We start from the raw sequence: 23,164 nt of genomic DNA, 5'->3' as shown, positions 1-23,164 counted from the left end.
TCTAAAATCGACCACATACTAGGTGACATAACAAACCTCAACAGATACAAGAGAATAGGAATAGTCCCCTGTATCTTATCGGACCACCATGCTTTAAAATTGGAATTCAACAACAACACAAATAGCAGAAAACCTGCAAACTCATGGAAACTGAACAATGTGCAATTGCACCACTCCTGGGTCAAAGAAGAAATAAAGAAAGAAATTAAAGACTTTCTAATATTCAACGAGAATGAGGATACAACATACCCGAACTTCTGGGCCACCTTGAAAGCAGTGCTACGAGGGAAGTTCATTGCACTAAAGTGCCCATACATATGAAGAAAACAGAGGATAGTCACATAAGAGAATTAACAGCCCAACTGAAAACCTTAGAACAGAGAGAAGCAAATTCACCCCGCAGGAGTAGACGCCAGGAAATAATCAACTTGAGGGCTGAAATCAACAAAATAGAAACCAGGAAAACAATACAAAAAATCAATGCAACAAAGAGTTGGTTTTTTGAGAAAATCAACAATATAGACAAACCTTTATCCAAATTAACGAAAAAAGCAGAGACAGAACATGAAAATTAACAAAATCAGAAACAAAATGGGGAACATAACAACAGACGCAGAGGAAATCCAGACAATTTTCAGGTCATTCTTTGAAAATCTGTATTCCACAAAAATTGAAACTTCAAAGGAAATGGACAAGTCTCTGGATAACTATCACTTACCAAAATTAAATCAAGAACAGACAAACAACTTAAATAGACCTATAACCCGCAATGAAATAGAAGCGGTCATCGAAAGCCTTCCAACCAAAAAAGTTCAGGGCCAGATGGATTCAGCGCAGAATTCTACCAGACATTCAAGGAAGAACTAATACCACTACTCCTCAAACTGTTCCAGAAGATAGAAAAAGAAGGTTCATTGCCAAACTCTTTTTATGAGGCCACAATAACTTTGGTACCCAAACCTCACAAAGGCACAACTAAGAAAGAAAACTACAGACCAATATCCCTGATGAACATCGATGCAAAAATACTCAATAAAATACTGGCAAACCGAATTCAAGAATACATCAGAGAAATCATCCACCATGACCAAGTAGGCTTCATACCTGGAATGCAGGGATGGTTTAACATACGAAAATCTATCAACGTGATCCACCATATAAACAAACAGAAAGAGAAAAACCATATGATTATCTCCCTAGATGCGGAAAAAGCCTTCGACAAAATTCAACACCCTTTCATGATAAAGGTATTGGAGAGGTCAGGGATAACAGGAACATACCTAAACATAATAAGAGCAATATACAGCAAACCAACTGCCAACATCAAACTGAATGGAGAGAAACTTAAGCCAATTCCTCTAAAATCAGGAACAAGACAAGGCTGTCCTCTCTCTCCATATCTCTTCAATATCGTACTAGAAGTTTCAGCTAATGCTATAAGACAACAAAAGGAGATCAAGGGGATCCAAATTGGAAAAGAAGAAGTCAAACTGTCTCTATTTGCAGATGATATGATAGTTTACATAAGCGACCCAATAAACTCTACCAGGGAACTCCTACAACCAATACCAAGGTGTTTTCAGGACTACAGCTCTATAGTAGAGCTTGAAGTCAGGGATAGTGATGCCTCCAGAAGTTCCTTTATTGTACAGGATTTTATTGACTATCATGGGTCTTTTGTCATATAAAGTTGAGTATTGACCTTTCAATGTCTGTGAAGAATTGTGCTGGGATTTTGATGGGGATTGCACTGAATCTGTAGATTGCTTTTGGCAAGATTGCCATTTTTACTATGTTGATCCTACCTACCCAAGATCATGGGAGATCTTTCAATTTTATGGTATCTTCCTTAATTTCTCTCTTTAAAGTCACAAAGTTCTTGCTATATAGGTCTTTCACTTGTTTGGTTAGCTTATCCCAAGATACTTTATGTTGTCTGTTGCTATTGTAAAGGATGATGATGTTTCTCTGATATCTTTTCAGCCATTTTTTTCATCTATATACAATAAGGCTACTGATATTTTTAGTTAATCTTGTATCCTGCCGCTTTGCTGAAGATTTTTATCAACTGTAGGAGTTCCCTGGTAGAGTTTTTGAGGTCACTTATGTGAACTATCATATCATCTGCAAATAGTGACAATTTGACTTATTCCTTTCCAATTTTTATCTCCTTCATCTCCTTTTGTTGTCCATACTGTTCTAGCTAGAACTTCAAGTACAATATTGAAGAGATATGGAGAGAGAGGGAAGCCTTGTCTTTTTCCTGGCTTTAGAGGAATCACATTAAGTTTCTCTTCATTTAGTTTGATGTTGGCTGTTGGTTTACTGTATATTACTTTTATTATGTTTAAGTATGTTCCTGTTATCCCTGATCTCTTCAGTACCTTTATCATGAAGGGGTATTAGATTTTGTCAAAGGCTTTTTCACCATCTAGTGAGATGATTATATGGCTTTTCTTTTTCAGTTTGCTTATATGGTAGATTACATTGATAGATTTTTGTATGTTGAACCATCCTGCATCCCTGGGATGAATCATGGTGGATGATTTCTCTGATGTGTTCTTGGATTAAATTTGCCAGTATTTTGTTGAGTATTTTTGCATTGACGTTCATGAGGGATATTGGTCTATATTTCTCTTTCTTAGGTGTGTCTTTGAGTAGCTTGACTACCCAGGTAATTGTAAATAAAAGTAGTTTGGTAATGACCATTATGCTTCTATTGTGTGGAACAATTTGAGGAGTATTGGTATTAGCTCTTCTTTGAATTTCTGGTAGAATTCTGCAGTGAAGCCATCTGGCTCAGGGATTTTTTTTTTTTTTTTTGGTAGACTTTTGATGACTGCTTCTATTTCATTAGGGGTTATAGGTCTATTTATATTACTTCTCTGTTCTTGGTTTAATTTTGGTAAGTGATATCTATCCAGAAAATTGTCCATTTCCTTTAAATTTTCTAATATTATGGAGTACACGTTTTCAAAATATGACCTGAAGATCCTCTGGATTTCCTCATTGTCCGTTGTTACCTTTTTGTTTCTGATTTTGTTAATTTGCATTTTCTCTCTCTGCCTTTTGGTTAGTTTGGATAAAGATTTGTCTATCTTGTTGATTTTCTTGAAGAACCAACTCTTTGTTACATTGATTCTTTGTATTGTTTCCTTTGTTTCTTTATTGATTTCTGCCCTCAATTTGATTATTTCCTGTCATCTACTCCTCCTGGGTGAGTTTTCTTCTTTTTGATCTAGAGCTTTCAATTGTGCTGTTCAGTTTCTTCATGTGGGCACTTAGTGCTATGAAGTTTCTCTCTTAGCACTGCTTTCAAAGTGTTCCATAAGTGTGAGTACGTTGTGTCTTTTTTTCTCATTGAATTGTAGGAAGTCTTTAATTTCTGTATTTCTTCCTTGACTCGGGAACGGTGCAATTGCTATGTTGCCTGGTAATGTGATCGATTTTAGAGAAGGCTAGATGTGTTTGGATGGAATGTTCTATAGACGTCTGTTAAACCCAATTGGATCATAACTTCTGCTCTTTTGTTTCTTTGTTACATTTCTGTCTGGTGGTCCTGTTTGAAGTCTAATTTGTTAGATATTAGGATAGTTACCAGCTTGTTTCTTGGGTCCATTTGATTGGAAGATCTTTTCTCAACCCTTTACTCTGAGGTAGCATCCGCCTTTGAAGTGAGATGTGTTTCTTGTATGTAGCAGAAGGATGGATTCTTCGTATCCCTTATCTTAGCCTGAGTCTTCTTATAGGCGAGTTAAGACCATTAATACCGAAGGAAATTAAAGACCATTGATTGGTTTTTTTGTTTTTTGTTTTGTTTGTTTGTTTTGTTTTTTCGAGACAGGGTTTCTCTGTGGCTGTGGAGACTGTTCTGGAACTAACACTTGTAGACCAGGCTAGTATCGAACTCACAGAGATGTGCCTGCCTCTGCCTCCCGAGTACTGGGATTAAAGGTGTGTGATGCCACTGCCATGCAGATCATTGATTGTTAATTCTTGTTTGTTTTGGATTTATTGGTGCTGGTGGATTTACCCTGCTTTTTCTTTTGACTTCTGGTAAAGTGGGATTACCTATTGCCTATGTTTTTGTGAGTGTAGTTAACTTCCTTGGATTGGAGATTCCCTTCAGAACTTTTGGTAGGGCTGGATCTGTGAATATGTATTGTGTAAATATAGTTCTATCATGGAGTATCTTGTTTTCTCCATCTATAGTGATTGAGAATTTTGTTGGGTATAGTAGCCTGGGTGGGCATCCGTGGTTTCTTAGTGTTTGCAGCACATCTATCCAGGACCTTCTGGCCTTGAGAGTTTCCATGGAGAAGTCAGGTGTAATTCTGATAGGTTTTTGTTACTTGGCCTTTTTCCCTCACTGCTCTTAATATTCTTTCTTTCTCTGGTGGTGTCATATAAGACTTTCTGTTGTTAGATATGTTCTTGTACTGTCACTTTCCCATATCTTCTTCCAGTGGATACAGGTGGGGTCTATTCCAGTCTTTTCTAGCAGAGGGTGAAGGGGAAGGGCAGGAATGGCATGAGATATTGGTCCTTTATTCTGCCTCCAGGTCCCTCTGGGGGATTCGGTGGCAGGATGTGTCTGGCAGCTGCAGGTCAGAGCAAAGGAGAAGATTTAATGGGAAAAAATTACACATATTATGGGGAAACTTTTGGCATTTGAACACAGATGGAATGAACTCCTGCTGTAAAATGAAGGCACTCAGGGATCAAAGATACTTTTTGAAATAAAAGTATAATTACACCATTTCTCTGTTCCCTACAATTCCTCCCTGTTCTTCCCTTCCATGTCAGTTTCAATTTTGTAGTCTTATCCTTAATTGCTATAGATTTATTTATACGCAAATAATACATAAATTCAATCTTACGTCTATCTAGTATTGTATGTGTGTACACTTTTAAGGCTTTTTCTTGGTTAACCATGAAGGTTCGTATCCCTAGGAAAGACAAATTGTCACTCCCAGCAGTTTTAATCTCCCTCCCAGTTCCTCCCCATCTCTCTGCCTATCCCCAGCCCCCATCTACTCCTCCATTTCTATTGAGTGGAGGGTTGGTCTCCCAGTGATACCCATCAAGATGAAGGCTGGCTGAGGCAACCCTGTATGAGGATGAGGGTACAAAGCCAGCAAGAGTCAATTGCTCCTGCTGCAACTGTGAAATCCCACAAGAAGACCAAGCTACACAACTGTCACATACATGCAGAGGGCCTAGGTCAGTCCTGTGTAACCTCCCTTGCTGTCCATCCAGACTCTGAGCTCCTATGGGCCTAGGTTAGTTGGTTATGGGGGTTTTCTCATGATATCCTTGACCCATCTGGCTCCTACAATTCTTCCTCTCTTCAGCAGGATTCCTGAGGTCTGTGTAATATTTGGTTGTGGTTCTGTACATCTCTGTCCATCAGTTGCTAGATGAAGCATCTCAGATGTGTCCTATACTCCAGCACATCTTACAGACAGGACAAATTGTAGGTTGAAAGTCATGTGGCTGGGTTGGTGTTCTAATCCCTCCACAGGAAGTCTTGCCAAGCTACAGAAATGGCCATTTCAGGTTCCATATCTGCCATGGCTTTCTTATGTCAGGATGCCAGAGTGGTCTAAGTTCAGACTCAAGCTCAGCATCCTCTCAGCAGTTTTTAATCACCTGTAACTCTCTCTCTCTCTCTCTCTCTCTTTCTGTGTAAGGGGGGTGGAGTACTCAGTGTTGTTCATCATCTTTTTTTGTACACTGTGGAGTAAGGACAGTGTCCATACTGATCTCCATGATGTCCAAGTTAAAAAATCTATCAGGAAACAGTTATGGTAGCACATGTCACATATCTAGAATCCCAGCTCTTGGGGCTGAGGCAAGAATGTCAAGATTTAATGATTATCATCTACTAGCAAGTTTAAGTCCAGCTCAGGCTGCTTAGTGAGTCTAACTAGGCCAAACTGGAACACACAGTTGAACACTGTCCCAAAAAATCATAAAAATTGAAGATGTGTGCCAAGGAAATAAGATCATTTGGTCTGTACCTGGTGCACAGGTTCCTAACTCCAGCTACCCTGGATGCCTAAGCATGGGGACTGAAGCTCAACCTGCCCAGTCAGTTTAGTGGCATGTCATGTAAAAGGAAAGGTAAACACTGGCATTGCACAGTGCTGGTTAGTTTTAGGCTTTTAGGTTAAAAGGGAACCTTTGCTGGATGTGGTGACTCACACCTTAAATTCATGCACTCAGGAAACAGTGGTAGGTGGGTCTCTTTAAGTTCAAGGCCAGCCAGGTCTACACAGTAAATTCCAGGACAGCCAGGGTTCACAGGAAAACCCTGTCTTTAAAAACAAACAAACAAACAAACAAACAACAACAAAAAAAACTGAAAGAAGGAGGGGGGAGGAGGGAAGAAAGAAAAAGAAACCCACCTGTAACAATGGGGCATTTTCTTGATTAATGAAGGGCTGAGACTATTCTTGGTTGGGCAGTGTCCACATGGGCAGATGCTCCTGGGGAAGAGGAGAAAGTAAGACAGAAATGAGCAGTCCTCTATCCATCGGTTGGGCCTCAGTTTCTGCTTTGAGCTCCTCAGCTGACTTCCCTTCATGATGAATGGTAAGCTATGAGGTCAATAGACCCTTCTCTCCCTATGTTTGGTTTGTTCCATTTTTATCACAGTAACAGAGAAAGTTACACAAAACAGCCTGTGGCATTCCCTGGGTTCAATTTTCAATCCCACCAGAAACACATGCGTGCCTGGAAGAAAGGTTGAGGCTCTGCAGTTGGGTGTGTATTTGTACACTTGTTTGTAATTTGCTGTGGGTCATACCCACAGTCTTGTGCATTGTAGACAAATGTTCTACCAATGAACTCTCTCCTGAGCCAAGGGGGTGTGTCCTTAGCTGGACTTATGACCAAAGCAGGACAGCATAAAATATTTGGGATTTGATAGGGAAGGTTTGAACTATTCTTGTTCAGACACTTAGAAATTAAAGATGTCAAGCTAGTTGTGTGGGAATAGGCCCTTAATCCCAGCACTTAAGAGGCAAGGTCAGGAGGATCTCTGGGTGCTCAAGGCCATCCTGATCTACATCTTGAGTTCCAGGACAGTCAGAGCCATGTAAGGTCATGTCCACACTTCAGAGGCTTAGGAAAAATGATTGAGAGTGTGAAGTCAGCCTTAACTATGCAGTGGAACTATATCGGTAATTTGTTGATCTTTCTATTTGGTGGTGGTGGTGGTTTTATTTTTTTGTTTTTTCCCAAGGCAGATTTTTCTCTGTGACTTTGGGCACTGTCCTGTAACTAGCTTGTGTATACCAGGCTGGTCTGGAAATCAGAGATATGCCTGTCTCTATCTTCTACGTACTGGAATTAAAGGTATGTGGCACCACAGATGAGCAATAAGGTCTAATCTTGGTTGCCAAGACCTTACTGCCTCTAGAATAAACTAAAAACCAAAGAACTGGGGACACCTGGGTGGTATTTTTATTAATTAAGTCATCTGAAGTGGAAGAAGAAGAAAGACAAACAATACTACATTTTTACATTGTCCTTAATTTCCAAATGAAAACAATATCCCTGTTGTAATTATGTCTAACATGGTTTGGGTATGTCATGTACAAAAGCTTTATATATTTAACCAGGTCATAATTATACCTAAAAAAATATATCCCTTGTAGAACTACAAGTGAATTTCAATAAAAGATAACTGAAAACAAGTTATAAACAAAAGAGTAATAAGACCAACCCAGTAGCTATGGCAATGAAGAGAATACAGGGTGCCTTCCAGTGGCAGAATCCAGAAAGAGAAAGAAAAAAAAATACAGCAGAACCTCAGAAGGAAAGTAGCAGCTTGTACTAGAGTGCAGAGAGTGCCCCACCATGTGGCTGAATCTTACTCAGAGTCAGCTCAGCTTTTGGGGGAAGAAGACAAAACAAAAACACCAGTGACAAAATCAAGAATCTAAGCAACCACAACTCCCTCTGTCAAACTTGTCTGCCATGCATTTGATCATTCATACAGTTGGCCAGGCATTCATTCAAGCAAAATCCAGACCAGATCCCTATGAGAAACATGACCGGAATGCAGGGGAACCTCATATCTGCACCCCAACTTAGAAGAGAGGGGCAACCACAACTTTACTGCCAACACTCAGAAGACAAGGCAGACAGATCTTTGTGAGTTCAAGGCCAACCTGGGCTACATGAGAGAGCATCAGGCGAGCAGAGAAACAGAGCTCCCGACTCTGATCCCAGCATGTGGAATGACATGCCTTTAACCCCAGCACTACAGAGGATGATAAGGCAGGAGTCCAGGCTCTCAGTCAGTGTTTAGTCTGCAGGCATGCTGAGGACAGGATTTTCCCCTCCATGGTAGAGGTGAGAAATCTCTAGTGGTTGGCTGCTTTGCTTTTCTAATATTCAGCTTGAACCCCAATATCTGTCTCTCTGTCTTACTATTCTTGCTGCACAAACTCCTGATGTCCTTTGACTCGATCCATGGTGCAGGAGCCCAAACCCTGGAACCCAGAGCAAATTGGGGTGTTGCTCAGTAACTGACTCAACCCACACACCTGAAAACTCTGTGTCTTCACAGTGTGATGCTGGGGACTGATGTCAGCAGCACACACAAGTCACACGAGTGCCTTGCTCCAAACAACATCTCCATTTCAATTAGCAGGCTTGTTTGTACTACTTCCTTGTGAAATTGTGTGTGTGTGTGTGTGTGTGTGTGTGTGTGTGAGAGAGAGAGAGAGAGAGAGAGAGAGAGAGAGAGAGAGAGGGAGAGACAGACAGACAGACAGAGACAGAGAGGGAGAGAGAGAGAGATAGTGTGGTGAATTGTGAGGATTTGTGCTTGTGAAAGTAGGGCCCACACAGGTCAGAACTTGTCTTATCACTTGAAGCCCCCTTGAGGAGCATCTGAGAACTGCCTAAAACCAAACTTGGGTTCACTTAAAAAGCTGTATGGGGCCAGGCAGTGGTGGCCCATTCCTTTAATCCCAGCACTCTGTAAATAGAGGGAGGCAGATCTTAAGTTAGAGGACAGCCTGGTCTATGAGACCTAGTACCAGGACAGCTTCCAAAGCCACAGAGAAACCCTGTCTGGAAAACAAAAATAAAGAAGGATGATGATAAGGAGGAGGAGGAGGAAGAAGAAAAAGAATGTGTAATGGCTCTTAAACTATGAGCCTTCTCTCTATCTCTCTCAAACTATGGGATTTTTTTTTTCTAAGACAATGTTGTCTTACTCGGCACCCTAGACTGGCCCAGATGTCCATATTTGGTCTACCTTGGCTGACAACTTCATCCGCCTCACTCAGAGTTTGAAATACTGACATTATTGGCATCAATATATTCATTTTTACTTCTGTCCAGAAAGCATTGGTTGAGGAGTCCTTAAATTTAGATGCATTATGGAATTCACATCATCAGTACTAACATTTAAGAAAAGAACTCTTGTTATATGTGCTCAGTAAAATTCTCATGAAGAATAAACCTGGGCAATAATGTATTACTCTAGTGATATTTTATTACACAGAAGAATGGGCTACAATGACAAGGCCTAGGGGAATATTTTTTTCTTAAAGTAAATCAACAGAGACAACAACTGAAGACTTAAAATACAATAAAATACAAGTCTTTTTAAAAGTAAATGTTTCATACCAGTAGAGGGACTTAATGTTTATTGAGCACCTTTATGTACATAAGGCTACTTCATAGACTTCAAGAGTCCACAGGAATACGAGCCTATAGATTTGAAGCTTGCATGATAGACATGGTGAATTATGGTGGTAATCTCAGTGAGGCAAGAAGAAAATCAAGATTTCAATGCCAGTGTGCAGTACATGAGGCTATCAAATTAAAAGAAAGGAAAAGTTTGAATGTGGAAGAAAAATTAGTGTCACAAGCCCTGTTCACTTTGCACTGTGTTATCTTCCTTCCTGCAGCCTCTCTGGTGGTCCACCGTGCTTGTGGCCTGAGATCACTGGATGTTAATCCTCTGTGGTCCCTAGAAACATCCTTCAGTGGAAGTGCCAATTCTGACCACTGTAGGTTAGCACTTTTTGTGCAAATAATTGAACGGCCACACAAAATGACTGTGAGGAATGCACAGGCATAGCCCAAGACTGACAGAAGAGTCACAAAAGATTTTGCTACCAATGAGAACTGGACCTCTGCTTCATTCATTAGACACCGGTGTTTTTCATTCCTGAGTCATTGGACCACCCTGAGCCTGAGCCTGGAGTGAGGTTAACAACTGAGAAAGACCCCAGACGGAGAGCATCCAGGTTTACAGGTACAGGACAAAGTCCCTGGTTAGCCCACCCTGACAGAAACACTTAGAAATGCAAAATTGTGCTTCTGAATCCAAGAGACTCTACTTGCTCCCTTGATCCCATGGTCCTCCCAGTCATCCTCAGCCTGCAAGATCCACCTTCTGGCACATCATTTAGTTTCCAGCAATCTGAGCAGTGTGTGCAGCCCTGAGCTCTGCCACCCTAGATGTCCCCAATTTTCCATATCTTCAAATATGGAAGTCATATTCCCTTATTTACTGCCAGTAAGAAGAAAATCTGGGCACCAGGTCATAGAGAAAAGGCACCACATTAATGGCAGACATTGTAGCAGTGAAGAGCCTCTTGGGATGCCTATGGCCTGGGGTGTATTCATGAGAGCAGAACACATATTTATCCACAGACAAAACCCCGGCAATGACACAGGCTCCAGAGGGGCATCATGCTCCATCATGCTCCAGTTGGCTGTGTAGTGCAAAAGGTCTTTCAGAATGGGCAAGAGAAGTCATTGTCCTATACACTGACTTTGGTGTACTTTGGAGCCTTAGTGGCCAACTGGGTACTGACTAAAGGACTGTGAGGCAGCAGAGGAAATGAAAATATCAGTGCATTCATGTGCAACTGCTAAGACAACAGGAAAAATAAGAGAGATGCACACAACACAAGATTCTCTTACATGGACATAAAATATACTGCTCTCTAAAAACATTAGGGAAAATCTAAAATGTACATAAATGAGAAAGGGCAAATATATTGGTCAGTGGGAGAGTGGTCACCTCACACGTGGAAGGTTGGAGGTTAACTCTCAAGGATGACACAAACACAGAAAGGAAAAGTCAATCAAACGATGCACATATCCCAGCTTGCTTGCTTGCTTGCTTGCTCAATTGATTTGCTTTTTCCTATGGGGGTTGAAAACCAGGATCACACATATGCACAGGAGACAAAATATCAAGCAAAGCACACTGACTCTTCCCTCCCCTCCCCTTTCCTTCCCTTCCCTCCTGTCCCCTCCACTCCTCTCCTCTCCTTTTCTTCCTTTCTCCTTTGATGCTTTCCTTTTCTATGTCTTCCATTCCCTTTTTCCTTTCTTCTTCTTCTCTCTCTCTCTCTCTCTCTCTCTCTCTCTCTCTCTCTCTGTGTCTCTCTCTCTCTCTCTGTCATACTCTCTGGTACATAACCCAAGACAGGTCTCCATGAAACTATGCCCACTCTTGTCTACTGAATTCCATCTCACCTGTGGTCTGGCTCCCCCAGGGCTGTGATTAAAGGTGTGTGCTACCACACCCAGCAGTCCTGTTTGTTTTAAATCTGGGAACAGTGACTTCCTCAAGCTGGCAGGAGCTTGAGACCCTCCTTCTGCCTCCCTCCCTCATAGAAGTCCATTACAGTCCTGTACTAATGTTGCCTTGGGGGTATCAAGGTTTACCAGACAAAAGGGAAGGGTGCTTCATATGTTATCCAAGCATTCAGAAAGCTGAGACAGGGGACTCTCTCCAGTGTGAGGATAGCCTGGTCTACATAAAAACTTTCAGGCATTATGGCCTACCCAGTAACAGCTACACAAACACACAGACAACATTACAACGACATAGCTCTGGATTTTTCTGTTTAAAAAAAAAAAAAACAAAAACAAAAACAAAAAAACTTCCGTTAGTTTTATTTTTCAGGTTCTGGAACATTCAAAACAAATTCTTAGGCTATGTAGGTAGGATGCCAATGACTTTCTGCTTCCCTCTCTCTACCTCCAGAATGGGGGGAATTACAGTAGCACTACTGTGCCCCATTTGATAGACTTTACAGATCCAATGAGGGACTCATGTATAGTGGGAAAGCAGTGTCAAGTGCGGAACATCCCAGGAAGCTAGGGACCCAGGAATTGTTATGTGAGGTCTACATAGTGAGTGGCATGCTCTCTGGAAAAAATTAAAAGAAAATACATGTGAAACCTAAAACATGAAAGATCACACTTTAATAGTACTAAGATATTATGAGATACACACCAGACCACCCGGGACTCTTTATCTACAAGCAAGCACTGTGTGTCCATCGCCCTCATCATCTTTAGATTGTCCATGGTGCAGGAGAGCAAACCCAGGAGCCAAATGCAAGCTGTGCAAGTGTTCAGCACTGAGCTGACCCTCAGCTTCTCGCTCCATGTACTCTTGCACCATGAAAAGCTGAATGCAGATCCCAGGGCCTCACAGGCACCAGGCAAGCACCCACTGCTGAGTTTACCTCTGTTGTGACTAGGTTAGTTTCATTTGTAAACTTTGCTTTTAATTCAATTTCGTGTAGGTAGTCGCATTTGCATAAATGTGTGGTGTGGATTCATGCAGTTGAATGCAGGTGTCCATTCAGATTCCATCATCTGGAGCTGAAATTAGAGGCAGGTGTGAGCTACCTGAGGCGGGTAGAGGAAACTGAATTTGAACCCTCAGAGAGAATTCCATGCCTGTGCTATTCAACTTTGGACATCCCACTGGCTTTTGGGTTGGTCTCTCTTTCTCTGGGTGTGTGTGTGTGTGTGTGTGTGTGTGTGTGTGTGTGTGTGTGTGTGTGTTTTACCAGGCTTGCCCAGATATGAAGGACACAATAGCAGTCAACTGTATCTACCTTCCCCAATTTGGAATAGTGTTACTGTAGACATGGAGCCATTCCTGGTTTTTTTTTTTTTTTTTTTTTTTTTTTTTTTGTTTTTTGTGTTTTGTTTTTTTGTTTTGTTTTGTTTTGGTTTGGTTTGTTTGTTTTTTTGTCTGTCCAGAGTACTTACAATCAGTTGGGGGGGATGAGAGCCAGACAACACTAATGGAATTTAAGCAGAGGACCATCACTGTGCGTGTTTAGGAAAGATACCAAGGCAGAAGAAAAGTGTGATGCACAAGTATTTTATTGCTGCTTTGTCGTACAGAAAATTGAGAATGCAATGGGTAGGCATAGGGAGAGTTTAAAAAAAAAACCCAGTTAATAAAAAGATCACAACTGACGACTTCAAATCCAGTTCCTTGGTTCAGTAGATCCCTGAAGCCTGATGAGAGGGAGACTTTCTAGACCCTGAGCCTAGCAGGGCGGCTAAGGACTGAGGAAAAGCCCAGAGGGAGAGCACCCAAGTCTGGAAGTCATGTTCCCTATTTACTGCCAGCAAGGACAGAGTCTGGGCCCCAGGTCATAGACACAACGCACACCGCATTCCTGGCAGGTATTTGTAGCAAAGATGATCCTCTTGGGCTGCCTCTTGGTGCTGAGTGCATCCGTGAGTTCCACACAAAGATGGAGGAATCTTTCTGTGTCGATGCAACCACAGTCATCGTAGCAGTCCACAGGCGCCGGATACTGCTCCCCACTCATCTTGCTCAAGTTGGCTGTGTGCAGCAAAAGGTCCTTCAGGATGGGCACAGAGAAGTCGTTGTCGTACAGGTTGACCTTGGTGAGCAGGGAGCACCGGCTGAGGGCAGGTATGAGGACAGTGAGCTGAGAGTCCTCCATCCTACAACCCTGCAAGTCCAGGGACTGAAGAGTGTGTGCCACATTGTCTAGCAGAAGTCGGAGAGGCATAGGATCTAAAGGCCATAAGACCACACCTCTCAGGTCCAGATGTCTGAGCTGACCCAGGCTTTGGCAACAGGGGAAACAATTCAAGTCTGACTGTGACAGGCGGTAGACAGTGATGGAGAGAGTCTCCAAGGGGTTCCTCAGGCACCTAGGGAGAAACCATAGGTCAGTTCAAGCAAAAGGTTGTGGAGAAGAGCGTGTGCCCTGGAGCTTAGAAAGAGGATGGCGGGGCACACGCATGGGGCCAAGGTCAGTGTGAACATGTGAACAATGAAGCAGAGTCTACTTTTCATGGAGTAGAAACCACACCCCCAGCTTTCACCATAACTGAACCCAGTGACAGGCAGGCACCACCCATCCACTCACTACTCCTTAAAGCAAAGTTAAAGAGCAAGGTTTGCTCTGGTAGCTGACCCAGCTCTCCATCCTTGCTTACCTGAAGACCTCTTCGAGGTGGTCTCTCAGGAAGTAGATGCCATTCAGGGAGAGATGCTGCAGACAGTGCAGTTTGGAGAACTGAGACACCAACTTCCTGACACACTTGTCTTCTGCCCTGTTGCCAATTGCCATTGCGTTCTTGTAGATGCGTGCCAGGGAGAGTTTGCGAAGACTTCTCATGTGGCCAAGGTCGGGAGCAAAACGTGCCAGAGTGGACACGTCCCAGCCCATGTTCAGTTGCAGTTCCTCAATGTGCCGTGGATGGAAAACAGTCAAGATGTCCTTGACAGTACGTAGAGGCAGAGCCCAGATCTTCATCTTGGCACAGCAGAGCTGCACGGAGCCTTTCCTGCGCTGCGCCCACTGCAGGAAATATGCTTGCTCTTCGTCCAGTCGGACTCTGAGGCACAGGTCAGCTATGACCTTCAGACGCCGCCTCACAGCATATCTGGGAAGGACCTTCACTACTTTCTCCTCATCCCCAGTCTCTGATGAGCAGTCCGCATCCTCTGTTCCAGGCCACATGGTCCAGAAGTCATGGCGTACTTTCCTGAGGTCGAGCTCCTTAATTTTCTCCCTCCTGGGGGTAAAACGTGTCAAGTGTCAGCAGACACGACGACACAGGACCCAAGGTCGGCGAGCCAGCTTCACTACACATCCCTAATGCCAGCTCTTCCCCCCTGCCAAGGTGTAAGTCACCTGGGATGGCATGTGTGCTATGCGAGCTCCCGCTGGGCTGCATCTGTAGACCCCACTGCTTTCCCTCCCTCAGTCACTCTGTCTCTACCTAGTCCCATTATTAGTGGTTGTGGGATTCCAGGGACAGGCTCAGTGCACCCTGACCCCATCTTCTCTAAGCTCTAATCCCTGCTCCATGGTCCTTACCTCAAGGAATCAGTAGCTTTCCAGGCCCCTCCTCCCTGCACGATGAGCCCATCAGAAGCCTCTGAGCCACTTCCAGGGCCCTTCTCCCTGAGCCCAGGGTCTCGTCTGCGTGTACCCAAGGGCTCCAGTCTACACTACTTGGTTCTTGCTTACCTGGGGTGAAACTCTCTTGCCAGCTGCATGTCTACTGCATCCAACACAGCCTGGAAGGATTCCAAGTCGGGGGTCTTCATCAGTGTCCCCACAGGGAGGCAGGGGAAAGGCCAGGCTGCCACCATTGCCTTCACAACCCTAGTGTGTCTGCCTTTGAAGGCGTCTTTGAACAGTGCCGGGAAGAGCTCCATGGGCAGCTGGTCCAGAGCAGAGATGGCCAAGTCCTCATTTCTCAGCAGAGCCTGCATTGCCTGCTTCATGAGCGTGCCTGGGGTCTGAACACTCATCATGAAGCGTCTGCAGTCGCAAACCGCAAAGGTCCTGGGGAAGCATTCAGGGAAGAACATATTTTCAGGACAAACTTTAGACAACTTCCTCACCCAGCACAGCAACCGCTCAAGGTCACAGTTTTATTGCTCTGGCAATGGCACAGACACCAACTGAAACCATAGTCCTCACTGGTGGTGGGTAGACAGACTCCTTCACTGCCACCAGTGAGCCTCTCCATCCCATAATGGGCTCATGAATTCCAAGTCAAAATACCTGATGTGCCTCAGCTCTCAAAAATAAATAAATAAGTAAACAAACAAATAAATAAAGGCATCTTGTGTGGTTCAGTGTTTAGTTTAACTGCTACTAAGTAGGATGATGGCAGTGGGTTCCGGATGCTTTCAGGCATCAATCTAACAAACAAACATTAAAAAAAAAAAAAAAAAAAAAAAGTTCACCGCTATTTTGGAAAAGATGCAAACTAAAGCCTGATTCAAGAACTACCTCACAGCTACTGCGAGTCTCTGTGCTCTCCGGGTCTGCTTGGGACCTTATTCCACAAAAACACCATTTTGAAGGTAGCCCAGTATGAGGGATCATGCTAGTGACCTCATCACCCTGAGACTAGATGGCCTTCATTTCCATGCTACCCAGAATTCTGGGGACAGTTTTGGGCTCTTTGAACTTGGGAAACCCTGTCTCAAAACAATCAACAATCACACTGAGATCAACAAGCTATCATAGAGGGACATTTGAGATAAAGGTAAAACTTCCTTTAGAATCAAACCCAGTGTCTTCAGCGTGTTTGTTATCCTGAAGAGACAGAAACCCAAATTTCCTGTCCCTTCTTGGGTCTAAAGACCCTACATGAAACTGCAAGACCCAAGGGACGAGAGTTACTCACCAGTTCTGAGCACTGAGGACACCTGAACCATGCACTTCCTCCAGCTCCAGGTCTCTGAAAGCCCTGGGGGTCTCTCCTGAAGCCTTTATATACCTCCCTGCTCACCCTCCCTGCTGCAGCCCCACCTTCCAATCCCAAGCTGCTATTTGATTGGATCGTTCGGGTGACCACCATTTTCAATCTAATAGTCAACATGCAATCATTTCCTCAATTGAATCAAACCAAGTGTGAAAATGCCCCTCCCCCAGCCCCTCTAAGTCTGGATAAATATCAACATTGCACTTGCTAATTAACTACACAACACTGAGTTTATTGATTTGTTCTCTTATTGACTTATTTATTACTTAGTTTTAAATTTGATACAGAGACTGGATCTAGATCCAAAGTCAAAGTTGTATTGGAACTCTCACCCTCGGAATCCTTTTCCCGTGGATTCCTGCACTCTGGTTCCCATCACAGACTCTGTGCATTCACTCTCCGTCATGCACAGTCCCACCACTCTGTCCCGTACACTCTACCCCCGCCTGGCCCCCAACGTCTGACACAAGGGAGACAAGGGCAGAATGGAAGCTGTTCTCACAGATCTGAGCACAGCCTTCACCTCTAGACGATGCTGGTGTGAGTCCCCTGACCCCTGATTAAACTCTCCCGTTTCTGATCTCTTTCCAGGAGATTGGTTGGACATGACTCCATAAAGGATCCCAAGCCATCATTACTGAAATCTGTCCTTTTTTTGTACCCCACTTCAATCCTTTGCTTCATGAGTGGTCACCTCAAGACCCCCATTCAGCATATGTGGAAACAAGATTGCACACTGGCACAACAGTCTTATAAGATCCTGTTGTTCTTGGGTGTTTGTTTTGTCGTATGGGGCTTTGTAACAGACTTTCTTGTTGCCCACCAAACAGCCCCCCAATCAGGGCAATGAGAATAGTTATTAGTGATGAATCATATGGGTTGATATATTATTTATGATCTAACAAATAAAGCTTATCCTAAGATTACAGTGCAAAGCTAGACACACTAGTCAGCCATAGAGGCCAGGCAGTAGTGGTGCACACCCTTAATCCTAAGCCACACAAGTGTGGTATAGAGGGTGCACACCTTTGTTCCCAGCAAGGAGGAGACAGAGGCAGACAGATCTACACGAACTTCAACCCACCTAAAAAAGAAACAGAGCTCACATAAACGTGATCCCAGCATTTGGGATCCCAAGCCTTTATCCCTCCAGCACTAGAGAGACATATAAGGCACGAAGAGACAGGAGCTCAGTGCAGCCTAGGAACAGTGCAGTGTGAGGACAGGATCGGCCTTTCCCCTCTGAGCACTGGTAGAGGTAAGAACTCTCTAGCGGATGGCTGCTTTATGTGTCTGATCTTCAGGTTTAATGCAAATATCTGTCTCTGAGTTTTCATTATTAAGACCAGTTAGAATTAATTCCTGCTTCAATCATCTTCTTTATCTCATCTCTTCTTTTAATCTATGTCTCTACATACATTTTGCCTTGGGGCTTGTTACATTTCTTTATTTCTTGGTTCTCCTTTCTTTTTTCCTTCTATTTTTTCCTCCTTCCTTCTTCCCGTCTTTCTTTCTTCCTTCCTTCCTTCTTTCCTTCCTTTCATTCTTTCTATCTTCCTGTCTTTCTTTCTGTCCCACTTTCCTGCTCCTCATGACTGGCTATCTGAAGTTACCTAGATTTAAAGATCCTTGCTCACCTGATGCCTGCCAGTCACTGGGAAACAAATTTACAAATGCATTAGAATATGGAAGTTACATCTTGTTTCCACATATGCTGAATGGGGGTCTTGAGGTGACCACTCATGAAGCAAATGATTGAAGTGGGGTACAAAAAAAGGACAGATTTCAGTAATGATGGCTTGGGATCCTTTATGGAGTCATGTCCAACCAATCTCCTGGAAAGAGATCAGAAACGGGAGAGTTTAATCAGGGGTCAGGGGACTCACACCAGCATCGTCTAGAGGTGAAGGCTGTGCTCAGATCTGTGAGAACAGCTTCCATTCTGCCCTTGTCTCCCTTGTGTCAGACGTTGGGGGCCAGGCGGGGGGTAGAGTGTACGGGACAGAGTGGTGGGACTGTGCATGACGGAGAGTGAATGCACAGAGTCTGTGATGGGAACCAGAGTGCAGGAATCCACGGGAAAAGGATTCCGAGGGTGAGAGTTCCAATACAACTTTGACTTTGGATCTAGATCCAGTCTCTGTATCAAATTTAAAACTAAGTAATAAATAAGTCAATAAGAGAACAAATCAATAAACTCAGTGTTGTGTAGTTAATTAGCAAGTGCAATGTTGATATTTATCCAGACTTAGAGGGGCTGGGGGAGGGGCATTTTCACACTTGGTTTGATTCAATTGAGGAAATGATTGCATGTTGACTATTAGATTGAAAATGGTGGTCACCGAACGATCCAATCAAATAGCAGCTTGGGATTGGAAGGTGGGGCTGCAGCAGGGAGGGTGAGCAGGGAGGTATATAAAGGCTTCAGGAGAGACCCCCCAGGGCTTTCAGAGACCTGGAGCTGGAGGAAGTGCATGGTTCAGGTGTCCTCAGTGCTCAGAACTGGTGAGTAACTCTCGTCCCTTGGGTCTTGCAGTTTCATGTAGGGTCTTTAGACCCAAGAAGGGACAGGAAATTTGGGTTTCTGTCTCTTCAGGATAACAAACACGCTGAAGACACTGGGTTTGATTCTAAAGGAAGTTTTACCTTTATCTCAAATGTCCCTCTATGATAGCTTGTTGATCTCAGTGTGATTGTTGATTGTTTTGAGACAGGGTTTCCCAAGTTCAAAGAGCCCAAAACTGTCCCCAGAATTCTGGGTAGCATGGAAATGAAGGCCATCTAGTCTCAGGGTGATGAGGTCACTAGCATGTTCCCTCATACTGGGCTACCTTCAAAATGGTGTTTTTGTGGAATAAGGTCCCAAGCAGACCCGGAGAGCACAGAGACTCGCAGTAGCTGTGAGGTAGTTCTTGAATCAGGCTTTAGTTTGCATCTTTTCCAAAATAGCGGTGAACTTTTTTTTTTTTTTTTTTTTTTTTAATGTTTGTTTGTTAGATTGATGCCTGAAAGCATCCGGAACCCACTGCCATCATCCTACTTAGTAGCAGTTAAACTAAACACTGAACCACACAAGATGCCTTTATTTATTTGTTTGTTTACTTATTTATTTATTTTTGAGAGCTGAGGCACATCAGGTATTTTGACTTGGAATTCATGAGCCCATTATGGGATGGAGAGGCTCACTGGTGGCAGTGAAGGAGTCTGTCTACCCACCACCAGTGAGGACTATGGTTTCAGTTGGTGTCTGTGCCATTGCCAGAGCAATAAAACTGTGACCTTGAGCGGTTGCTGTGCTGGGTGAGGAAGTTGTCTAAAGTTTGTCCTGAAAATATGTTCTTCCCTGAATGCTTCCCCAGGACCTTTGCGGTTTGCGACTGCAGACGCTTCATGATGAGTGTTCAGACCCCAGGCACGCTCATGAAGCAGGCAATGCAGGCTCTGCTGAGAAATGAGGACTTGGCCATCTCTGCTCTGGACCAGCTGCCCATGGAGCTCTTCCCGGCACTGTTCAAAGACGCCTTCAAAGGCAGACACACTAGGGTTGTGAAGGCAATGGTGGCAGCCTGGCCTTTCCCCCTGCCTCCCTGTGGGGACACTGATGAAGACCCCCGACTTGGAATCCTTCCAGGCTGTGTTGGATGCAGTAGACATGCAGCTGGCAAGAGAGTTTCACCCCAGGTAAGCAAGAACCAAGTAGTGTAGACTGGAGCCCTTGGGTACACGCAGACGAGACCCTGGGCTCAGGGAGAAGGGCCCTGGAAGTGGCTCAGAGGCTTCTGATGGGCTCATCGTGCAGGGAGGAGGGGCCTGGAAAGCTACTGATTCCTTGAGGTAAGGACCATGGAGCAGGGATTAGAGCTTAGAGAAGATGGGGTCAGGGTGCACTGAGCCTGTCCCTGGAATCCCACAACCACTAATAATGGGACTAGGTAGAGACAGAGTGACTGAGGGAGGGAAAGCAGTGGGGTCTACAGATGCAGCCCAGCGGGAGCTCGCATAGCACACATGCCATCCCAGGTGACTTACACCTTGGCAGGGGGGAAGAGCTGGCATTAGGGATGTGTAGTGAAGCTGGCTCGCCGACCTTGGGTCCTGTCGTCGTGTCTGCTGACACTTGACACGTTTTACCCCCAGGAGGGAGAAAATTAAGGAGCTCGACCTCAGGAAAGTACGCCATGACTTCTGGACCATGTGGCCTGGAACAGAGGATGCGGACTGCTCATCAGAGACTGGGGATGAGGAGAAAGTAGTGAAGGTCCTTCCCAGATATGCTGTGAGGCGGCGTCTGAAGGTCATAGCTGACCTGTGCCTCAGAGTCCGACTGGACGAAGAGCAAGCATATTTCCTGCAGTGGGCGCAGCGCAGGAAAGGCTCCGTGCAGCTCTGCTGTGCCAAGATGAAGATCTGGGCTCTGCCTCTACGTACTGTCAAGGACATCTTGACTGTTTTCCATCCACGGCACATTGAGGAACTGCAACTGAACATGGGCTGGGACGTGTCCACTCTGGCACGTTTTGCTCCCGACCTTGGCCACATGAGAAGTCTTCGCAAACTCTCCCTGGCACGCATCTACAAGAACGCAATGGCAATTGGCAACAGGGCAGAAGACAAGTGTGTCAGGAAGTTGGTGTCTCAGTTCTCCAAACTGCACTGTCTGCAGCATCTCTCCCTGAATGGCATCTACTTCCTGAGAGACCACCTCGAAGAGGTCTTCAGGTAAGCAAGGATGGAGAGCTGGGTCAGCTACCAGAGCAAACCTTGCTCTTTAACTTTGCTTTAAGGAGTAGTGAGTGGATGGGTGGTGCCTGCCTGTCACTGGGTTCAGTTATGGTGAAAGCTGGGGGTGTGGTTTCTACTCCATGAAAAGTAGACTCTGCTTCATTGTTCACATGTTCACACTGACCTTGGCCCCATGCGTGTGCCCCGCCATCCTCTTTCTAAGCTCCAGGGCACACGCTCTTCTCCACAACCTTTTGCTTGAACTGACCTATGGTTTCTCCCTAGGTGCCTGAGGAACCCCTTGGAGACTCTCTCCATCACTGTCTACCGCCTGTCACAGTCAGACTTGAATTGTTTCCCCTGTTGCCAAAGCCTGGGTCAGCTCAGACATCTGGACCTGAGAGGTGTGGTCTTATGGCCTTTAGATCCTATGCCTCTCCGACTTCTGCTAGACAATGTGGCACACACTCTTCAGTCCCTGGACTTGCAGGGTTGTAGGATGGAGGACTCTCAGCTCACTGTCCTCATACCTGCCCTCAGCCGGTGCTCCCTGCTCACCAAGGTCAACCTGTACGACAACGACTTCTCTGTGCCCATCCTGAAGGACCTTTTGCTGCACACAGCCAACTTGAGCAAGATGAGTGGGGAGCAGTATCCGGCGCCTGTGGACTGCTACGATGACTGTGGTTGCATCGACACAGAAAGATTCCTCCATCTTTGTGTGGAACTCACGGATGCACTCAGCACCAAGAGGCAGCCCAAGAGGATCATCTTTGCTACAAATACCTGCCAGGAATGCGGTGTGCGTTGTGTCTATGACCTGGGGCCCAGACTCTGTCCTTGCTGGCAGTAAATAGGGAACATGACTTCCAGACTTGGGTGCTCTCCCTCTGGGCTTTTCCTCAGTCCTTAGCCGCCCTGCTAGGCTCAGGGTCTAGAAAGTCTCCCTCTCATCAGGCTTCAGGGATCTACTGAACCAAGGAACTGGATTTGAAGTCGTCAGTTGTGATCTTTTTATTAACTGGGTTTTTTTTTTTAAACTCTCCCTATGCCTACCCATTGCATTCTCAATTTTCTGTACGACAAAGCAGCAATAAAATACTTGTGCATCACACTTTTCTTCTGCCTTGGTATCTTTCCTAAACACGCACAGTGATGGTCCTCTGCTTAAATTCCATTAGTGTTGTCTGGCTCTCATCCCCCCAACTGATTGTAAGTACTCTGGACAGACAAAAAAACAAACAAACCAAACCAAAACAAAACAAAACAAAAAAACAAAACACAAAAAACAAAAAACAAAAAAAAAAAAAAAAAAAAAAAAAACCAGGAATGGCTCCATGTCTACAGTAACACTATTCCAAATTGGGGAAGGTAGATACAGTTGACTGCTATTGTGTCCTTCATATCTGGGCAAGCCTGGTAAACACACACACACACACACACACACACACACACACACACACACACACACCCAGAGAAAGAGAGACCAACCCAAAAGCCAGTGGGATGTCCAAAGTTGAATAGCACAGGCATGGAATTCTCTCTGAGGGTTCAAATTCAGTTTCCTCTACCCGCCTCAGGTAGCTCACACCTGCCTCTAATTTCAGCTCCAGATGATGGAATCTGAATGGACACCTGCATTCAACTGCATGAATCCACACCACACATTTATGCAAATGCGACTACCTACACGAAATTGAATTAAAAGCAAAGTTTACAAATGAAACTAACCTAGTCACAACAGAGGTAAACTCAGCAGTGGGTGCTTGCCTGGTGCCTGTGAGGCCCTGGGATCTGCATTCAGCTTTTCATGGTGCAAGAGTACATGGAGCGAGAAGCTGAGGGTCAGCTCAGTGCTGAACACTTGCACAGCTTGCAT

At 44.4% G+C, this 23,164-nt stretch overlaps 2 protein-coding genes across 2 annotated transcripts; one reads left to right on the top strand and one right to left on the bottom strand.

Annotated features, from left to right (window-relative positions):
* Positions 1 to 13,415: 13,415 nt before the first annotated feature.
* On the bottom strand, positions 13,416 to 15,644 carry LOC127232353 (PRAME family member 8-like). The gene is given in 4 exon segments (XM_051198416.1): positions 13,416 to 13,983; positions 14,272 to 14,853; positions 15,312 to 15,625; positions 15,627 to 15,644. Coding segments are annotated over 4 exon segments (1,482 nt in total).
* Positions 15,645 to 19,910: 4,266 nt separating this feature from the next.
* On the top strand, positions 19,911 to 22,138 carry LOC127232369 (PRAME family member 8-like). The gene is given in 5 exon segments (XM_051198434.1): positions 19,911 to 19,934; positions 19,936 to 20,139; positions 20,141 to 20,244; positions 20,701 to 21,282; positions 21,571 to 22,138. Coding segments are annotated over 5 exon segments (1,482 nt in total).
* Positions 22,139 to 23,164: the final 1,026 nt, after the last annotated feature.

The sequence above is a fragment of the Phodopus roborovskii genome, unplaced genomic scaffold (assembly GCF_943737965.1).
Source record: "Phodopus roborovskii unplaced genomic scaffold, PHOROB, whole genome shotgun sequence".
Classification (NCBI taxonomy): domain Eukaryota; kingdom Metazoa; phylum Chordata; class Mammalia; order Rodentia; family Cricetidae; genus Phodopus; species Phodopus roborovskii.
This window is presented reverse-complemented; position numbering and strand designations above follow the sequence as displayed.